We start from the raw sequence: 20,512 nt of genomic DNA, 5'->3' as shown, positions 1-20,512 counted from the left end.
GTGATAGTATTCCGGATGCAGCGCCCAAAAGATATGTCATTTTTCGGCCGCCACTGACAACAAGGCGGCCGGCCACAAAGCATGGAAACAAACCAGAAAAGAGCCCGCTTTCTTTGTCCACAATCTGCCCACGAGTTAGCATATCTTCAGTTGAAGCTCTACCCGTTCGCCTTTTTTTTTTTTTTGCCTGGTGTCCAATTTATGTTTTCTTATTTCTTTGAATTTTCCATCTTGTCCATTATCCTTCCTCGGTGGACACTTCTTGTATCTCTCGGGCTGTCATTCATCTCGTGCACGCGTGCAGCTCAAACGCAACCTTCCTCAACACCATCTCCACACACTGCCAGAAAAAAAAAAGCTTCAGATTTCGCTACCATGGAGTTCAGCACAGACAGCACTTCTCCTCAAAAGGAATCGTTCCAGCCAAAAGAGGAAGATGCCATGGGAGAAGGACCTGCCGGGGAATCCGGCGAAGACACCCATTTGCAAGAGGAATCATTCTCGCACGGGCCAGAGGACGAAATTTACATGGAAAATTCACCTGTTGTGGAAAGAGCACCTGCTGCCGTGGAGGAGACAACTGTCACGAACAAGGCGTATGAACCTTCTGTGACGGAATGGTCACCTATTGCGGAAGGGTCACCCATCGGGGATGGGGAAGGGTCACCCATTGTGAAAGAGTCACCCGATGTGGAATGGTCACCGATCTCGGAGAAAGAACCTGTCCTCGAAGGGGAGGCTGTCGAGGAAAGAGCATCATCTCCTTCCATCGAAACGCCATATTATCACGTCGATACGCCACCCATTGCTGAAAAGGCATCTCCCATCATAGAAAAGGCACCTGTTATAGAGGAGCCACTTGTCGTGACAATGCCAACCGTCGTCAACAAGCCATTTGATTTGGCAATGACACCTGTTGAGAAAAGAACATATTTCATGGAAGCGGCACCTCCTGTCGTGGAAAAGGTACAGCCTATCGTGGAAAAGACGCCTTCCCCGGGAAAGGCACATGCTACAGAAGAGACACACATTGTGAGCAAGAAGCCTGTCATGGAAAAGAAAGCAACTGCGGAAAAGAAGACACCCGTCGTGCAGAAGACACAGGTCGTGGGAAAGGCATCTGCCACAAAGGAAACACCGTTCGTGAACAAGGTACGCGTACCTATCATGCAAAAGGTGCCTGTCCTGCTCGAGACAACTGTCTCGAAAATGGCACCTTTCGTGGAGAAGTTCAGAAAGGAGATTCGTGCCCTTCAGAACTATCAAGAAGCCCCTTCAGCAGCAGAACCGGCCGCGACAATGTCCGTCCTCTTCCTTTTCGTCTTGTACATCACGCTCTTCACCTTGATTTTCCGCCTCAATGCATCCTCGGTCCTTCTTTTCCTTCCACGGCTCTGAGCGGTTGAAAAAAACCATCAAGCAGAAGGGTTGGCCGGTGCTTGTCACCGTTGCTCTTGCCCCGATACATCACGACTTGTACTCCTGCATGCGTCATCCACTGCAGTCGATCACGAACTTCCATGTCAACTTGATGGCTCGTGCGCTTCCAATGCCCCCTCTGGCTCTGTTGTTCCGTCTACGGCCTCTGCCTCTGCTGCTGGCTTCCGTCTCTTCTTCTTCGATGAGTAGTCACTACCTAGGTACTTGAAGTTTATCCCCGACCTCGCCATCAACAGACTCGCACTCCTCAAAGACTACCTAGGTACCTACCTATCGACGGCTCACCAGCTCAACCAACGGTCGATACAAGCGAGTTCAGATACCGAGGCTTCACTGATAGCAGCGAATTAGCTGAAAAATAAAAGTGTTGGCATAGTTCTCGAGCTCGTGTTGGAAGTTGTCTTTGGCCTCAAAATTCTTTCACTTTCATCAGAAGATCAGTGGACTGACAGCTTGCAAAGTCAAGACAACTGGTTGTTGCCAGGTGCCAATGAATACCTCTACATTCAACAGCACGACATTTTCTTTTGCTTCAAATTCAGTGTCCTGACGTGCGAGAAAAAGGCAGTTCGATTCTGGCGGCAGCAAAGTAACAGAGAAAGAGTGGTGCTGGATGGATCGATATTAAGGGCAGGCTTGACAGCCGGGTGCATGGGATCGTAACAGCTTTGGAAGGAAGGCGCGGATTATTGGTAGTTGGCCGTCACCCGAAGCTTGCCAAAAGAAAATGTGCTTCACTCAGAGCAGAACATGGACAGAAGAGCAAGTCCGGAACTAGTTCCGAAAGGTGGAAAGAGAGTGTTTCGAAGGGGCAAAAGGACATATACTGTATCGTGCAAGCATTATTTTCCCTCTTTTCCACCAGATCCGTACTTCAAATGAGCCATACATGTATTTGATTTGTCCCAAATGGAGATCGTACATTCTGAAATGCTCCCGTACCAATCGAAACATGTGCTCCTGACCCGAATAACCGTAATCACTGAAGGATTAAGCCTTCCTAATCGAACAACGAGCACTATGAAGAGATGGAAATGCCTGGAAAAGTTGACCAGAGGTGACGGGTGCCTGACAAGAGACGTTTATCGTGGAGGCAGTCCTGTCACAGCACAGAGGATCAGCTGTCCAAGTGCTGTTTCCCTTCTCGGTCCAGTCGGTACACTCGTGACCGCCGGTTCCTGCCAGGTACGGGAGAGCGTGACACGAGAAAAAATTGCCTGTTCCCCTCGTCTAGAATCAAGGAGGAAATGGAAGGAACGCGTACCTCTACGAGCAACCAATCTTGACTCCCACAGTTTCTTGCTCTCCCACGCGCCTTCCAGGCAGCCGCTCCCCTCGTTCTCTCTCTCCATCCCCTCCCTTCCCCTCCTCTCTCTTCCCTCCCCACCCGTTTTTATCTTCCCTTCTCCCTCCTCTCTTCTTCTCTTCTCCTCTTCCCTTTCCTTCAACATCAAACACAACCATCGTTGTTCACCACCACTTCCTCACCATTCTTCGTCGCTGCTTGCGTTCAAGAACATCAACAGCACCACCAAAAACCACCCCCTTCTTCAACCTCCAGTTCCTCGGCGTACCGCCAGGGTGCCATCGTTGCCCTGCTCCCTGCTGGTGCCCTCCTCGGTTCGCTCGTCGCTGGCACTTTCTCTTGGTAAGCTCTACTGCCTCCTACCTCCGTGGCGTCCATGAGAGGATTACCTATTGACGTCTCCTTCCACTTCAGCCCCTCACCAACTTCACCGCCATGGATCAAACATCGGCTACGGGTGCTGCTGCTGCTGCCTCAGCAGCACCCACAGCTTCATCGGCTGCCCCAGCTGCACCCGCAGCACCACCAGCTGCTTCGGTTGCCCCGGCCCCATCAACTTGCTCTTGCCCGGCTCGCAACCGTAAGGGCATCCTATTTGCTGTTCCTGTTAAGACGGGCAGTAATGCTCCTGTGCTCCCAGATTGAGCACAAGGTGAGTAAACACATGGCTTCCGCTCGTCAGTCAAAGCTCAGCAGAGAACTAACACGATGAAGTAGGATAGTAGGGCAAAGGGGGGGGGGGGGGTTTGCCAAGTTGCAAGTCATCCTTGAATCATCTTTGTGTCCGTTTCTCTTGTTGTTGAGACGTCAATGCTAACAATTTCCTTATGCAACCAGATTTTTACAACCCCCCCCTGGAAATTGTAAAATCAGAGCGGGTCCGGGGTGAAGTTGCTAAGAGTGTCGAGGACGCTCCCGGGCGCTCTGCCATGTGGATCGTCCGTACCTACCCTCGCCTCAGCCGACGCTCCAAGTTTACAGATTTGATGTCTCGCGCGCCTGGTCGAACTGTACAAGGGCCCTCTGATGGCTGGCTCCGCGACGTTTCCCTTCTCGGCTATCTACTTCCCCACTTACTCCCACTTAAAGAAGGGACCTTTTCGGCGAGTCAAAGACCAAGAAGGTGGGTGTTCTCCAGATCTTTCCCCGTTGTCGGTACCCTCTTGACTAATTGCTGGATCGCCGGGTGTTTGACAGGCCGGTCTAATCTGCCACCGATTCGAACTGCTATCTTGATTGCCTCCATGGCAGCCGGTCTTTTCACCGTAGATGAGGATTTGATTGAGAAGGCAATTGAAACACCGGGTTGTACTGTCTCGGGGTGTGCTGCGAATTGGATCTGTTTGTAGGGGGCGGGGTCATTGGAAGAGGGAAGAGTTGTGTCTGTAGTCGTCATGTATGTCTGTACACTTCACGAGCAAGTCCGTAGGGAGCCACGCGATAACAACACTCCATGTCTATGACCACAAATCATCCACTTTGATCGCTTGACTCCAGCTCGCCCACCACATGTCAACGTAACCGTCTCACCATCCACATCCTCCCTAGCATCCTTCTCACACAGCAGGTACAATCCTCTGCGAATAGCTGAACGAATCCCCCGTATCCACGCTCCCCTTCACACTCTTCATTCGCTCCATGTGCTTCCCCTATTAATTTTTTTGGGCCACCTCCCTCTCCACCTGCGAATCCGGACAGTTGACATACATCTCCTACTCCTCCACAGAAATTTTATTTGGGACCTTTCCCACAAAGTTTTGGATGGCCGCGAAGCCGTGCCTTCATCCGGATACATCCTCTTACCTACCTACCTATTCACGCAGTCGTAAATCAGGAACATGACAGGTAGATACTTTAAATGAGCGTAAGCGGTGGAGTCCACATCCGGAATGGTGACAGTAGGGGTTCGGCGGCCTTGTTACACGTCGATTTTCACATGCCAGTCCTGCTTGTTGACTTTGGGGTAGCTGAGCCAATAGGAGGTAACGACGGAGAGTTGGGAGGGTAGTTGTATGAAGACGTGGGCGTAAAGGGAGTGTGTGTGTGGAAGATTTCGTGCTTGTTGTATGCAGTCAGTTGGTAGAGGTAGGGGCTGTGCTCTAAAGACTTCCACTTTGGAATGAAACGAACGAACAAATGAAGAGGAAGAGGGCGGATTGAAAGTCAAAGGTAAAGAGAGAGCGGAAAACTGGAAGGAAAGAATAGTGGAGCCGCTTACGCTTACGCTGACGCCAGCTGGTTCAAGTGTTAGTTACGTGGGTTTATGTTTTCCATAATTTGGATAGGTAGCGTGGGAAAATGAGAAAAAGAAAAAAAAGGAGAGGAGGCTTAGGTATCCTGGACAACTGAAGTCTCACGGCTGAACGTCTGATTCCGTTTTTTTTTTCTTGACTGTACAAAAGCCCATACGCAACATGTCCAGTACAGCCGAGATCCTCCTTCTACCTGGGTACCTACCGTCGCTACTTATGCTGGTGGTATTATTATCCAGTATGTGTGGTACAACCTTATTCATAGGTAGAGGTAGGTACTATCCAGCTCGATGGCACTGGGTGAGATGTGTTGAAGTGAAACGAAGCATCACGAGGGTAAGCCAGTGTGGTGGTGAACTTGATTGATTAAAGAAGAAGAAGAAGGAGGAGAAGAAGAAGGAGGAGAGTGTAAGAATAGGATGGTCTTTAGATATACAAGATGTAAAACTGAACGAGTAAGTAATCCATATGTGGATCGAAAAGCAGAATATTCAACACATTCAACAAGATGACCGTCTTCCCCCTTCGAATGCCGAACGAGCTGTAGCTATGCCCGCTGCATTTGGCGTTCGTTGGCTTTTACTCCTATTTTGGAGGCACAAGTTACGGCTCCTTGGACGATGTGCTTGACTGTAATGGGAATGACGATGGCGTCAAGTGTGAAGTTGAGTTTGAGTTGGAGGTTGTAAGAGGCCGCCGTTCATCCAGTTTTTACCTAGTGGTTGGAGCCGCGAGTGTCCGATTTAGCCTACTGTTCACCCGGACCGTAAGATCGAGCTATGATGACTGGTATATGGCGCGGCTACCAGAGGATAGGGAACTATCAGGCTGGTCCTTCTAGGGGCCGACGGAATGTCATATAACGGGCATGCACTTGACAAGCCGCAAGCCTAGACTGGACCTTTCGATTTCACGCAAACCTGATCAAGTTGAGTCTGCAGTGGCCTCCTCGTGCAAATGGAGTGAAGCGGTCCAGTCGTTTTTCTGAAATATTTTTTCTGTGTGCAACAGTATTGGAACAGAAAGCTGATCCATGGAGCCTTTTCCGTCTCCAAAAGAGTTTTGTTGTTTTGGTGTAAGCCATCATAGGGGAAAGGAGCTGATTGTAGTTGGGGATTTCCCAGCCAGACTACCTACTAGGGATGTCAGGCAACGTTGAGCGTTTGATAGAGATATTGGGATAAAGGATCATTTGATGGCATTTAGCCACTGATGTATGGTACAGCTAGTTCCGTGACAAGGGCAAGAGGATCTGCGATGTCGATTCATGATTCGGCAAATACTTCGAAGGGGAGAATCGAAACGCTGCGGAACTTTCCCACATCTCATGCGATGATCTACACTCGCTGGTCTGGTAGTGGACCATACTTTGAGCCGCTAAATGCTATCCTCCGTTGTTAACACCGGCTACCGGAGTCAGGTACGAAAAGTTTGGGGGAAGTGTGAATGAAGGCAGGGCTCGACAGCCTAGTGAGAGTGAGAGTTGTGGTATTACAATACCAGCGAGGAAGGCTAGGAAGTGGATGGGCACTGGTAGGCACAAATGAGTACTAGAAAGATAGAGTAGCGCTTAGCAAACAATGGAAAGTAACAAACGCACCTCAAGTCCTTTAACTAGTGAATCACTTGATGATTTGGCCCAGAAAAGGGTTTATGTAGATATCAAAGCAATACAGCAAAAATACTGAGTTCCGTATATGGGGGGAACTTGGGAATTGAATCTCGTATCAAGGAGCAGCAAGGTCGAAGGTTGAGGTCATTCACAAATAACGATGGTGATTGGTAACTCCAGATGGGAGGGACCAGATATATTGTCTGTTGGGCGGCGCCTTGGAGGTGAGTTTGTTGAATTCCGAAATCCTGTACAACAATCGGTACAACGAAATGCTCCAGATATCTCTAAATCGCGGCTGCGGGCGACGACATGGACGACCATGATGAGTAATTGAAAGGTGAAGTTGAAGTGACCAAGTCGAGGGACGTCGTTGGATAGTGTGGAGCGTCTACACTGTACAGCCAAATACTGGGTTGTCTGTTAGCTCGAGACCTCTTGTCAACTTGTCCCGACAATAGTACCAAATCAAGTTTATGTGTTTCTTCACCTACCGGGGCTCGAATTAAAGTGAGCATGCTAAGTAAATAGTTAGCAATCTCCGCCAAGTTAGTAACTATACACTTCAAAGTACATTTCGGTGTTCAGACCGGGTCTATATGATTCTATTCGGGGTGCCAAACTAACAAGCAAATCAGCATTGGCTGTACTGCGCTAACCCTAACCCACTGCGGGGCCGCTCTCCGTGGTTCGTCAGTTGCCCTTGTCCATCCACTGTGATCTTTGACCTGTACATCATTCTATGAACGCGACAGCTTCCATCCACGCGACTTGGATCGACGATTTGCAGACCACCATTCCGCCCCAGACTTCACGAACAAACATTATCACACCGAACCGACGAATTCACGAGCCATGGCAGGGGAGGGACCAAAACTCCTCTGGAACCCCGAGAACGTCAAGGATGTCGCCGAGTCGATAGGAATCAACCTGACCGAAGAGCCCCTCCGCGTCCTCACCCAAGATGTAGAATACCGAATTGGCCAGGTCGTCGTCGAGGCCCTACGCTTTATGCGCGCCGCCAACCGCACCACTCTGACAGTCCAAGATGTCTCGCAAGCTCTACGAGTTCTCGACGTCGAGCCCCTCTACGGATACGATTCCACGCGGCCACTTCGCTACGGGGAAGCCAGCATCGGCCCCGGCCAACCGCTGTTCTACATTGAAGACGAGGAGGTGGATTTTGAGAAGGTCATAAACGCTCCTCTACCTAAGGTGCCCCGCGATATGAGCTTTACTGGTACGCTTTTTTCAGTTCTCTCTCTCACCCAGTGCTCACCTCAACCTACTAGTCGCATCAGCTAACACTTTTCTTCCTCCCGCGCGCAGCCCACTGGCTCGCAATCGACGGCGTCCAGCCCTCCATCCCCCAAAACCCCACCACAGCCGAGACCTCCTCCAAGGACCTCCTGCCCAAGGGTCCCGGCGCTAACCCCGCCGTCGCCGCCCTGGCCGGCAACGACAACGTCGCCTTCCGCCCCGCCGTTAAGCACGTCATCAGCAAAGAGCTCATCCTCTACTTTGACAAAGTCCAAGCGGCCATTATGGACGACGACCCGGACGAAGAGAAGACGCGCCTGCGCTCCGCGGCTCTGGACTCGGTCCGCTCCGACCCCGGTCTCCACCAACTCGTGCCCTACTTTGTCTCCTTCATCAACAACCAAGTGACGCACCGACTCGACGACCTCTTTGTGCTCCGGCAAATGATGGAACTCACCGGCGCCATCCTCGACAACCCCTCCATCTTTCTCGACCCGTACGCCTCCTCCCTCGCCGCGCCCGTCTTGACCTGCCTCATGGCCCGCAAACTAGGCGGATCGGAATCCAGTCTCGAAGGAACCGACGCCCTGAAAGACCAGTACCGCCTCCGCGAAGTGGCTGCCAGTTTGCTCGGCACCATCGCCAGGAAATACTCCAAGACCAACGCCCTGTTGCGCCCCAAACTCACGCGCACGTGCCTCAAGTTCTTTCTGGACCCAAGCAAGTCCCCTGCGGTCTTGTACGGCGCCATCAGCGGGCTCGCGGCCGCCGGCGGGCCCGAAGCCGTGCGCATTCTGGTTCTTCCTAACTTGAAGATGTTTGACGAGGGGATTTTGACTCCGCTCCGCGAAAAGGGCGAGGCGAGTCATTTCGAGTATGAGGCGCTGGTGGGAGGGATCATGAAGGCCATCGAGACGCTGGTGGAGGGGATCACCCTGCCTGTTGTTGCGGACGTGACCGAGTTGGAGAGGGAGGGGCAGTTGGTGATTGAGTTTTTGGGAAGGACGATTGGCGAGAGGGTGGCGAGGCTGGGGAACCAGCATTTGAATCGGGGGATTTTGGAGGTGAGGCATTTGGAGTAGTGTTTGAATGCCGCCGCCGCGGCGATGAGAGCTCGATCATGATGTAAGAGATTGAAGGAGGTGAGAGAGAGACTGAGGAGGGAGGGAAAATGGCCGGCAGCACGCGAAAAGTTGAATTCTCACGGGACTTAGATTTTCCCGCACTTGTATCCTTACCTGGGGGTTTTCTTTAATCACACAGCGTGGCGTTTGGGTTTGGTTTCTCAAATGAAAGTTTTAATGAATGGACTTGGTTAGTCGGATAGGTACAGAGGGTCGCTCAAAATTGATGAAAGTTAGTTGGCCCCATGCATGCATGGCTTGAAAATATACTTTGAGAACTAGACCTAACAGTTCGTCCTTCCTTCTATGCTTGCCTTCCAGGCTGTTGTTCGTGATGATTTGTTTACTTGTTGTGATCATATTGGTCGTTCGAGTGTACATGACACTCGACAATCACACAACACAATGGTTCCTTGAGCTGGATCATCGGGAATTGGCTTCTAGAAGTTTTGTTTTGTGATACAGACTGATGGCAGGTTCCTGGGAACGTGTTTGTGTGCCAGCACAGATCTCACTAGACCATATATATATACCCACGGCGGGTTAAGCGTGCTTTGCTTCACGCGAAAGAGGAAAAAAAAAAGTGAATGTCTCCATTTCAACAAACCTCCCTCCCCTTCCTCTCCTCAGGTAACAGGTTTACTCATACAGCACGACCCAATCTTTTTCCGTGGAAATAACCGCAGGAGTTTATGTCCAAGAGTACCGTAGGTAGTTCCCCCCTTTCCCTCCTTCCTTCCTCCCAATCCCTTCTCTTATCTACCAAGCTAGCTTCACCACACCTAAACCACCCTTCTTCCTAAGAATGATGATTTACATGAAAAAAGCCAAATACACACCCCCCACAATGCTCGCTCCCCAAAAGTACCAACCAGTCTTGATGATAGTCGCCCTCGAGAAGCCAATGCCCAAATCAAACGCCAAGTGTCTGACGCCGTTGATGGCGTGGAACACAAACGGCCAAGCGACCAGGAACTTGAGCGCGCCCTTGACGGCCACAGGCAAAGCAGCGGCGGCAGCCACGAGCGAGGCGGACTCCAGGTGCCAGCCTACGAGGGGGGCAGCGAGGTAGGCGACGGCAGAAGCGTAAAGGGCGCCGGAGAAGGAGGCGCCCGTGATGCGTTGCCAGGCGGAACCGCCGAACCAGGTTTGCTTGGGGTCGTAGATCTCGAGGTGGGGGGAGACGGGGCGGTTGAGACGCTGTTTGGCGAGGATGGCGGCTTCGTCGGCCGGAGTGAGGCGTTCGGTTTGGATGGGTCTGGATTTTTGGTGAAGGGGGGTGGGGTGTTAGTAGAGGTTTCATGGGTTGGTTCGAGGTGGTTGGTTTTGGGTGTAGGTTGGTGGTGGTTGGTAGGAAGGGTGCTGGTGGTGTTAATGCCCCATGCTGGTTGGTGGTGTTGGTCTTCGTGGTTGACATGATATGGACGGGTGACGGGTGCTTCGGCGGTTAGGCGTGTATCCCCCCGGGTATCTCGGTCGTTTTACTGGTGGTGTCTTGCGCCGGTTGCTGATTGTTGGTGTTTCCTCCTCTTTCTTTCCTTGAGATACATCGCAACGGGTTGTAACCATAGGCGACGAATGAGTGTTGACTATGTAGAACCATCGGAGCCGCGTGGACCGAACCGACCGGGTGACGCGGGACTCGGTGACGGAGGAGAGTATATGTTCGAGAGAGAGAGAGAGAGGGATCGGTGCCTACCTAGTCTGCATAGCAGCAAAGGGAGCAAGCTTGAAGACGCTGCTAGGGGCAGCGGCCACTGTGAATGTTGAAGCGCGATTAGCCTTTCATCTTTCTTCTTTTCACAAGATATATCACGGGGGATGGGGACCAAGTCGCGTGGGCCGGGACGGGAGTAGAGAATAGGATGGGTAGATATTGCATCATTGCATGTGCTACACCACCCAATGCGCAACATAGAGCAACTTGGAGAAGTACGGAACATGGACAAAAGAAGCAAAAAAAAAAGTAGAGACATACCCCGACGAAGGGCGGTGGTACCAGCGCGCTGAGCAAGCATTTTGACGACGACGACGACGACGACGACGAAGTGGTGACGACGGAGGGGGTGTGATGGTTGGTGGTGGTGGTTTGGGAGACAACTACTGTAAGGTGCAAGCAGATTGACGGACTGTCTCTACCGGGATCGATTGGAACTGCGGAAGGGGTGGTGGATGTGGATGGATGGCGGGATGGGGGATCAATCAACGATGTTCCATTTCCCGAGGACGTCCCGGGACCCGTTCGCGCATTCGTTCGACACCCGCACCGACCGACGCCTCGCTCAGTGTGAACCGCACCACTGCCCGCCGCCCGCCAGAGCAGCAAGAGACATCGGGATGCGGCAACAGACTGGGAGAGCTTCTCGGCACCTCGGTATGAATGTGACCAATGGAAACAAAGCTAATTCGAATCTTGACCCTAACCCTCTACCGTCATTCTTGTCTCTCGTCAGTTGTTTCCCCCTCCAGCAGCACGTGATGATGGACACACAACGAACTGAATCCACCCAGAAACCATGGACATGCCCGACAACCCCACTATAGTGCACAGACCATCACAAACTCGACCTACATCTGCAAATCGCGCGCGCTGTGAATTCTTGGAAATTTTCTTCTCCTTTTTTTTCTTCTTCAGATAGTCCGGGTGTTTCCAGCCATAGCATTGGGTTTCTTCAGTGAGCAGTGCATACGTGGCAAGGGAGCTTTGGTTCCCATGGACGCTCGAAGAAGAAATGATCCTTCGTTAATCTCTAACGTCAGTTAATCAGTCTGGCGGTGGTTTCATTCTGAGATCTACATTTTATCACGTAGTATATGCTCTGTCATGTGGGTGTTTTCATCCGTTCAGTCCCTGATTATGTTGATGCGTGCTGTACTGTTGCTTGTACATTGTATGGCCACGCCTCACTGCATGCCCACGGTCATCATTCTGAACGCCGGTTCTCGCGATGTGATGGCTAGAGATATGTGTGTGTGCCACTGCTTGGGTTGTGGAAGATGACCACTGTTGATGGAGGTCACGGCTCCATGGTCTTTCAACTTTGACTTGTGTCGTGGAGGGAGCACAGTTCGTATCTTCATATCTCTTGATGTATGGTCATATGTGTTGCCAAGTGACTGACCGCAAAACAAACAATTATACACTTTTATAACTCCCTTTATCTAGTACCCTACATGACCAACCAAACCCAGCCAAACATGATCAAAAACAAAAGACGCTAGATGCAAGAAAATAGTTCATCGATCAAACACATTCTATGCAGTCTATGCCTTTATGCGTTTTCCGTCGCAGGCTCAGGAGTAGCCTCGTCCTTGGCATCCTCGAGCTTGGCCGCAGCACCGGGGTAGCGGGTACCCTTGTTCTTAACCTTCTTCTCCTTCTTGACCTTGATCTCGGGAGGGTAGGCCTTGGTGGCAATTTCCTGCCACTCAGGAGAGGCCTGGAAGGCAGCCTGGATGGGGGTGAGGAGCTCGTTGATGGCGGCCGAGATGGCGGGCTTGACCAGTTGAGGAGTGAGCTATGGTCATGTTAGTATGGTCACTGACTGTAAGTGTAGAGGATAGTATAGTATAAAGCAAGGCAACTTACAACATCGCTCTCGTAGTCGGCCTTGATCTTGGCAATGTCGGTGTAGACGAGGGGCTCGAGGTTGTCGCGCGACCGGTCCACGCGGAAGCCCTCCTTACCGAGAAGCTGGGCCGCGGGCAGCAGGACGTACTCGATGAAGGAGATGAGACCGTTGCCCTCGGTGACCTTGGGGGCAGCCTCGGCCTTGCGAATCTTCTTGGTGACAACATCGGGAGCATCGAGAAGATCGATCTTGCTGTCGGGGTCGGAGGAAGACATCTTGGAACCCTGAAGACCGGGGACCATGGGGTTCATGATGTGGGCGCGCTAGCCGTACGTTAGTATCCTGTTGCGCGCTTCCTCGGCCAAGTCATGACATACCTCCTTGTAGCCCAGCCTGGGAAGCCAGTCCTTGGCAGCAGCAAACAGCTTCCTCTGATCGACACCACCGAACTGAGCATCGACCTTGAGGTACTCCTCGTCGAGGACCTGGAGAATGGGGTAGAGGAGACCGGAAAGAGGAGCGTTGTCGGACTGCTTGACAACCTCAGCGCCGGCCTTCTTGGCGTCGTGCTCGGAGACGAGGGTCGCGAGCTTGTAGACATCCATGATGTAGTCGGGGCTCTTCTGGTAGGAGCTACCAAGAACGAACTCGAGCTTGTCGGTAGGGACACCGACGGCCTTCAGAAGGGCGGTGATGGTGCGCTCATAGTACTTGGCGCGGTAGCCAACGAGCTCGACGGTGGACTTGAGATTGTCGAGAACGGCGTGGATATCGGCGAGGAGGACGATAACATGGCAGCCGGCGGCGAGCAATTGGGCGATCTTGATGGCGGGAACTAGGTAGCCGCAGTGAGGACGGCCTTTAACAGGTGTCAGCTAGATGTTGCGAGCATGGAACTTGGTTTGCGACAAAGTACGGACCGGTAGTGGCAGTTCCTGTACACGGGAGGGAGAGGTTAGCCTTTGGTTCTTCTGACGATATACTCTATGTAGTGGAGTCGTAATTACCCCAGTAGATCCTCGGGGCGCGGCCTTCGTCAATGACCTTTTCGATAATCTCGGGGTTGAGGATTTCGGCCAAGTTGACGTTGATGAGGGCAAGCTGCTCCTCCTTGGTCAACTTGGTGTTGTTGTCACCAGAGATGGCGAGCTTGGCGTCGGCCGTCGCGGCAAGAGTGGAATCGGTGGTCATGGTGGCTGTGGGTGTCGAAGAATACCGTCGCTCGTGTTGCGATAATTGGAAAAGGGACAATTAATAGCGGCGCGTCGTGTCGGTCTGGTTGGGATTTGCGATTGAAGATGGCTTCACAAATGGAATCGGATCCAATGGCCGGCCGATAGCGGGGTCGATAAGTAGGGCGGTCGGTCCTGAAGAGTCACCATTCACCACCGCAGGCGGGCTGAAACTGGAAGAGGGAGGGGCGACATCTTTTTGGTGGACCCTTTGTGTGACAGGGATCGGTAAGGCGGCTGAGAGCGGGAGCGCTGGGTCAGGTACAGCCAGTCACAGGATCTGCCGGGCTGCATCGGGCCGTCGAGACGCCTTTGCTGTGCTGTGTCGTCTCTTTTTATCGTTCTGGGTCACGCGCAATGACACGCTCGGATGGAGTCTGTTCGTCGTATGTACACTACTGCCGACTGCATCTTCAGCTTCGACCTCACTTCCATCATCATCGCCTGGATGTTGAATGGACATTGCCATCGGCGACACCTTTCCAGTTCATTCCAGTCAAGGCCCTTGAATTCTTGTTTCAACTCTTCCCACTATCAAAACTCATGCCCCACGTTATTAGCACCACGTTGTGCCCCGCGCTGCCCCTCGTCAATCTGAACATCCCTTGCCCCTTCAAGATGGCTCTTCATCAATGCCAAGAGCAGCACAACCACAAATGTAAGCGCCGATGTCAGATCTCGGAATCCATCCGGCGCCAGAACACGGAGTCATCACTGATATCAAAGCCCGGCCGGGACACCCCCGGGGCACTGCGGTTCAACGGCAGACGTGCTCTGGCCGGGAACACACTCAACTTCCGCATCGGGAATGGTGGTCGGTGAGTTGGAGCCCCGTGCAACCACTGCAAATCGCTTCCCACGAGCACGCCATCGGCCTAGTGATCACCATCACATTTGGTGGTTTGTCATCTGCCCATCAAAGATATCTATCATAAATGTCGACATGGCCATGATTCTTGACTCGCCGACATGTGTCCTTGTCAAGATACCTTTTCTTTTTCCATCATCATCATCATGTTTCGCGAGGTCCTTTAGAAAGAGCCTGGCTGCTACATAGCATTGTGTCTTGAAAACTCGCCACCAAGCAAATCCCCCCTTCACATCTTTGAGCTTCTGGCATCTTTATATCATTTCATGCCATTTCTTTCCAAGGTTCTCTGATAAACATACACTACCATACCCCAACAATGGGCACCGACACAAAAGGGTCCAAGCCCGTGGCATCTCCGGCCAGCAGTGTCGCTGCCAGCGAGATCCTCGACGTCAATGGCTCACCCATTTCGGGAGATTCCCTGGAATATACTGTACCAGAGTCGAGGAAAATCGGTGTCACAGGTGCCGTGTTCCTGATCCTAAACAAGATGATCGGAACAGGCATCTTCTCAACACCATCCAGCATCTTCGCTTCCACTGGCTCGGTTGGCGTGTGCCTGTTGATGTGGGCCGTCGCCGGTCTTCTGACCCTGTCCGGACTCAGCGTCTTTCTGGAATTCGGCCTGGCTATCCCCAAGTCTGGCGGCGAAAAGAACTACCTCGAACGAGTATACCGCCAACCCGTTTATCTCGTCACCAGCGTCTTTGCTGTTCAGATCGTTCTTCTCGGCTTTTCTGCCGGCAACTCGCTCGCTTTTGGCCGCTATGTCTTGCTGGCCCTAGGATACGACCTGCCTGATGGATGGCCGGCCCGGGCCATTGCCGTGCTGTGCATCAGTTTCGTCGTATTTCTCCACTCCGTCTTGCCCAAATGGGGGTTGAGGCTCACCAACGCACTCGGCGTCTTCAAAGTATTAGTCCTATTAGTGATTGTCTTCTCGGGCTTTGCTGCTTTGGCTGGCCATCGTCGAGTTCCCGACCCTCACAACTTTGACGACATGTGGTCTATCGAAAAGGGCGATGGATTTGGGGGTGGAGGAGCGTATGCATATGCTACTGCCCTCCTCCAGGTCGTTTACAGCTACAAGGGCTGGGAGAATGCCAACTATGTCATGGGCGAGCTGAAGCATCCCAAGCGGACACTGTCCATCGCCGCGCCCTTGGCGGTCGTTGGCGTGACCATTCTCTACGTTCTCGCCAACGTCGCTTACTTTGCTGCTATTCCCAAAGCCGAGCTGGCCAAGTCTGAGGTCATCGTGGCCGGGCTCTTCTTCCGCAACATGTTTGGAGAGAGCGCGGCGGCCAGAAGTCTCCCGGCTCTTGTGGCCTTGAGTAACATTGGCAATGTCTTGGCCGTGAGTTTTACACACTCGCGGGTGAACCAGGAGCTGGCCAAGGAAGGCGTTTTACCTGGGAGCAAGTTTTGGGCATCCACCAAGCCGTTCAACACGCCTGCTGCTTCAGTGAGTTGCTCAAGTCATCTGTTTTTCGTCATGTCATTTCTGACTCTGTGATAGCTGTTACTTCATTGGATAGTGACTGTCATTGTCCTGGTCGGGCCTCCTCCCGGACCTGCCTACAACTTCCTTGTCAATCTGTATGCTCCCTCCTTCCTTGTTGCCACGTTTGTTGTTGCCACGTTCAACTCTAACCATGTGGCATCAGATACACCTACCCCGGTGCCTGGATCAATGGCCTTGTCGCCGGTGGCCTCATCTACCTCCGCCTCAGCAAGACCGAAGAATGGAGTTCACCGTGGCGCACCTGGCTACCAGTTATTTTTATCTACCTCTGCCTCAATATCTTCCTTGCCATTACCCCCTTCATCCCTCCCAACGACGACTGGAATGCCGACGGCTACCCGTACTACGCTTTCCCCCTTGTTGGCACCGGGGTCCTGGGTCTGGGTGCAGTATACTGGGTTGTATGGACCAAGGTTTTGCCCCGCTTTGGGGGCTATGAACTCGTGGCCGAGAAGGTTCTTGATGAGACCGGGGCGGAAGTGGTGCGATACAGAAAGCTTTCTGCGAGGAATGTTCCGTCTTCCGAGGGAGAGTCTTCCGAAAGAGGCTCACTCCTAAGGAGAAGCACCACCGCGGGAGCCTCGGCAGATCACGGCAGTTACGGAGCTATAGAGGCATGATAAGAGAACACGAATGATACCAAAAATGGCAATGGCTTGGGGTTTTTGTGGGATATATAGGTTACATGTTATTAGCAAGGGTACTTTTGCAGGCACCCAGGCGTTTGGGAGCGGTCTGCTTATCGGAGTACCTAGATTTCACATGTGTGTGCGACACTGGCCAGCTTCATCACTTCACAAAAAGCATCGCTTATTACGTCATGTGTGATCTCCGACCATGGACATATTTTACTCCGGAAAGAAAAAGAAGTGTTCGGGAACGTTTTCTTAACGGAGCTTGATATACCTCCTGGGACGTTTTAGGATGTCGGCTTGGCTGGAACGCTCGAGATTGACTGGGAAGAGTCTTGCTCCGATCCAACCAATGGGCTCGCTTCCTCGTCCGAATACCACATGGACACCCACAGCTACGGGCCCAAGCTTGAAACAACATCGACCACTCATGCAACCGAACCCAGGATGTTTCCAAACATCGGCGAAAGGGGACCGAAATCATCAACGGGCCAAGTGTGATACCAGACCATGGCGGACGACCATTCGATGCGCCGTCAACGATGCATTTCCCCCATTCCGTGCAGGAACTCGAAACAAAGCGAGGCTCCGAGCGAAACGTCGATACCCCATCCACCCCATGTGGTCCAGCTCACCATGGAGCGACGACCCGGAGCCCAAAGTTCCAGTAGCGTATAGCCCAAATCGGCGTGTCAATGGAACCCTGGCGTTGCTCAATATATTACCGTGCTCAATTCCTCGTCCGCCTGGCCTAGAACTCTTTCACCATCTGCAGTTCTGCACATCACCAAAGACACCAAGGAATTTGAATACCGGTCATTGTTCTCTCGCTAACCAGTTCGAGGCGGTGATCATCGTGTTCCATCAGCCCTTGCTGCCCTGTTTGTGGATGCTGCAGACTGGAATGAACGCGGTATGACAGCATCATCATCACCGACATTGACAACCACCGAGACAGCCACCACTTGGAATCCGACCCAGCAACATACCAGTGCCGAGTACTCTGTAAAGTACAACATGGAGACCATTCCGGAGTCGTTAAATGGCGAATTGCCTCCCAGACCCAGTGGCAGTTCGCATGGTTCGCGGGGCCACGCTTACATCCCGAACTTGCATGTCCCAAAGCGGTCAAACACTTTCTCCAGTTCTACGTCCACCTCCCAATATAGCCATCAACGGCATGCGGCTGCGGAACAAGAACGGCCTTCGTCAGCACTGAGCAGGTCTTTCTCTCCTCTCTCGCCTCCGTCACCTTCGGGTTCCTCATCATCATCATCAAGAATGATGGGAGGCGGCAAGTCCACCCAAAGGGTAAAGGAGTGGGTCATCAAGAGATCTAACTCAACCCGGTACGTGTTCATATCCCCACTTGCCTTTTCCTTTTTCGTCTCTAGACCCAAACATCACTAACACGCACACAAGCGAACCTCGATCGAAACCCGGCAGCCGCTCCTCCTCCTCCTCCAACTCGGGCGACCAAACTGTCGAAATTATCCACCTCGGCGGCGGCCGTGTTGACCCCAACGGCCATGTGCACACCTCTGCTCTGTCCCTCACCTACACGTCTTCTCTGTCCCCCACCCTCCTTGCTCCACCAAGCCGGGCTCGAACCAGCTTCGCCAACAGCATCGACAGCCGAGTCACGCAATGGGGGGATTTGTACCATGACCAGCCCGAATCACTGACGGTCACCGCCAAGCCTGGTACGGCAACGGGAAAGCCGCCGAGGCCGGTTAGTCCCGAGTTGCATGAACGGCCGCAGCTAAGGGAATTGGGATTGGGAGGTGTATATAACGGAGGATGGGGCCAACAACATGAACAGGAGGGACAAGGTGAAGGTCATCAGTCGCGGCACAGGCATACCAAGAGCGATGGAAGCATCCATCCCGCGCCGTTGAGGCTGCCCTCCAACTCTTCGTCGTCATCTTCCTCAGTTGGCAACCAGGACGGTGGCGCAGCCGTCACCGCACAGCCCGAAGAGACGTGGATGCCCCAAGGACTCACGAGGAGCGACTCCAAATGGAAACCTCTTCCGGTCCCCCCACCGCCCGGAGCCCCCGGTAGTATCACGCCCTTGGTAGACGGTGGAAGAAGGGCGGAGGATAACATCAACATGGCTGGCGCTATCTGCTATGGCAGTCCACTCACCTCTATTGAATCCGAATCGGAATTTGGCGAACGGGAAGATACTCCAACTCCAAGGGAGAGGTACAACCAGGGAGCTCCTCATATCGTCAATGTCATGGTTCAGAACAGCAGTGGAAGTCGGACTGCTCGCGACAGGCCATCGCCGCCTCCCTCCGCCTCCTCATCCTTCTCTAACGACGTTTCTGGCTTGGGAATTGGATATGGAGGAGTCGGACTGGGAGTAATGTCGCCTCCCTTGACACCGCCAGAAACTAAGGAAACTGATGCTGAATCGTCAGTTAGTGGAGGAATAAGGGAGAGCATGTGGCCCGTTCCTCCCTCATATTCTCTGTCTCAAACTCGGCCTCAGTCTCCAGATTCCGCTGCTCCCTCGCGATCGGCGACTGCTTCACCTGAAAAGCAGCAGCATCAGCATCATCAGCAGAAACCGTCGACTTCGCCATCATTACCGGCATCTACCTCCCCAGCCCTCGCGTCTTCGGTGCCGACGCACATGATTCCCAAGAGGAGCGACAGCCTGAGTTATTCCAGATCTGCCAAGAAGCCGTACCATGCACCCCAAGCACTAAGATCGACTGCTTCTACTTCCTCCCTCCGGACTACAGAGAAATCAGGATACTTTAGCGTCACAGAACAGATTGCGTTTGACACCACCACCACCACCGCCGCCGCCACCACCGTCGCACCCACCCCTCCCCTCCAACAACACAGATTCTATTCACCCACCATCACTCCCCCGACCCCCATCGTCCAGGGACCTTCTTCTGTTGCCTCCTCTAGAGGTAGAACCACACCATCATCATCAACACCAACAACCCCCAGCTGGAGACCCCGCGCCAGCCTTTCCTCCAAAGAGATGCTCTGGCTCCATCGCAACTACCGCGGCATCACGGCCTTTATGACTGCTTGGGGACTGAATAAAGGACTGGGCGACGAAGCCGAAAGCAAGGAAGGGCTGAGTATCATGCGGGAGTTGATGGCTGCGGAGCTTGCTGAGGTTCATGAAGAGGAGGTGGCGGTACCATCACCAACAAAAACAACAACCACAACCACCACAACAACAACAAAGGAATTAAATTCACCTGTGCCGGCCAAGGTGGAGACTTCACCACGACCTGGACAAGTTGGGGATGTGTGGGATGCAGAGGACAATGAGGATTACGGGCGGGCTAGTGGTAATTATAATGGAAAAAAGAATGTAGGAAAGGGTGACAGTGGGGATGAGTCCTGGTTGGAAATCAGCCCTGGGGAGAAAAATGCTAATGGAAGGGATGTAAAAGAACAGGAGGCGGCGGGACAGTATCAAAATGGGCACGCTAGTACGGCGCTGAAAGGGCAGCAAGGACAAGGTGTGAGGATGATGAGCCCTAGGGTTGATTCCGCAGCCTCTAATAGGGAGGGAAGTGACTTTATTTGAACCTAACAAATATATTGTGTATATATAGTGTATCTATTTATCTACGTTAGCTTAGTTGTAGTCTTACATTGTACAGTATATGTAGTAGTTAGCAAAGCAGTCGGCAAGCTTTTGGGGGGGG

At 52.6% G+C, this 20,512-nt stretch overlaps 7 protein-coding genes across 7 annotated transcripts; 5 read left to right on the top strand and 2 right to left on the bottom strand.

The window, feature by feature from the left end:
- Positions 1-375: 375 nt before the first annotated feature.
- NEUTE1DRAFT_98691 (uncharacterized protein) lies at positions 376-1,398 on the top strand (the record flags this gene model as incomplete). Its single annotated transcript, XM_009850319.1, has 1 exon — positions 376-1,398. One exon carries the CDS (start codon positions 376-378, stop codon positions 1,396-1,398), a length of 1,023 nt encoding a protein of 340 aa, XP_009848621.1.
- A 1,783-nt stretch (positions 1,399-3,181) lies between these two features.
- NEUTE1DRAFT_98690 (uncharacterized protein) lies at positions 3,182-3,982 on the top strand (the record flags this gene model as incomplete). Its single annotated transcript, XM_009850318.1, has 3 exons — positions 3,182-3,326; positions 3,620-3,873; positions 3,944-3,982. 3 exons carry the CDS (start codon positions 3,182-3,184, stop codon positions 3,980-3,982), a joined length of 438 nt encoding a protein of 145 aa, XP_009848620.1.
- A 2,788-nt stretch (positions 3,983-6,770) lies between these two features.
- NEUTE1DRAFT_128140 (uncharacterized protein) lies at positions 6,771-9,084 on the top strand (the record flags this gene model as incomplete). Its single annotated transcript, XM_009850317.1, has 4 exons — positions 6,771-6,834; positions 7,072-7,120; positions 7,366-7,850; positions 7,940-9,084. The coding sequence occupies 4 exons, from the start codon at positions 6,771-6,773 to the stop codon at positions 8,950-8,952; spliced, it is 1,611 nt and encodes a 536-aa protein (XP_009848619.1).
- A 482-nt stretch (positions 9,085-9,566) lies between these two features.
- On the bottom strand, positions 9,567-11,295 carry NEUTE1DRAFT_94058 (uncharacterized protein; the record flags this gene model as incomplete). The annotated part of the gene is made up of 3 exons (XM_009850316.1): positions 9,567-10,252; positions 10,694-10,751; positions 10,973-11,295. The coding sequence occupies 3 exons, from the start codon at positions 11,010-11,012 to the stop codon at positions 9,808-9,810; spliced, it is 543 nt and encodes a 180-aa protein (XP_009848618.1).
- Positions 11,296-12,266: 971 nt separating this feature from the next.
- NEUTE1DRAFT_36756 (tyrosyl-tRNA synthetase) lies at positions 12,267-13,757 on the bottom strand (the record flags this gene model as incomplete). Its single annotated transcript, XM_009848867.1, has 4 exons — positions 12,267-12,512; positions 12,584-12,889; positions 12,944-13,425; positions 13,574-13,757. The coding sequence occupies 4 exons, from the start codon at positions 13,755-13,757 to the stop codon at positions 12,267-12,269; spliced, it is 1,218 nt and encodes a 405-aa protein (XP_009847169.1).
- Positions 13,758-14,985: 1,228 nt separating this feature from the next.
- NEUTE1DRAFT_144727 (uncharacterized protein) lies at positions 14,986-16,814 on the top strand (the record flags this gene model as incomplete). The annotated part of the gene is made up of 3 exons (XM_009850315.1): positions 14,986-16,134; positions 16,189-16,268; positions 16,337-16,814. 3 exons carry the CDS (start codon positions 14,986-14,988, stop codon positions 16,812-16,814), a joined length of 1,707 nt encoding a protein of 568 aa, XP_009848617.1.
- Positions 16,815-17,843: 1,029 nt separating this feature from the next.
- NEUTE1DRAFT_98685 (uncharacterized protein) lies at positions 17,844-20,391 on the top strand (the record flags this gene model as incomplete). The annotated part of the gene is made up of 2 exons (XM_009850314.1): positions 17,844-18,175; positions 18,249-20,391. The coding sequence occupies 2 exons, from the start codon at positions 17,844-17,846 to the stop codon at positions 20,389-20,391; spliced, it is 2,475 nt and encodes an 824-aa protein (XP_009848616.1).
- Between the last annotated feature and the right edge of the window lie 121 nt (positions 20,392-20,512).

Source organism: Neurospora tetrasperma (genome assembly GCF_000213175.1).
Source record: "Neurospora tetrasperma FGSC 2508 unplaced genomic scaffold NEUTE1scaffold_1, whole genome shotgun sequence".
In the NCBI taxonomy this organism is placed as follows: Eukaryota; Fungi; Ascomycota; class Sordariomycetes; order Sordariales; family Sordariaceae; genus Neurospora; species Neurospora tetrasperma.
This window is presented reverse-complemented; position numbering and strand designations above follow the sequence as displayed.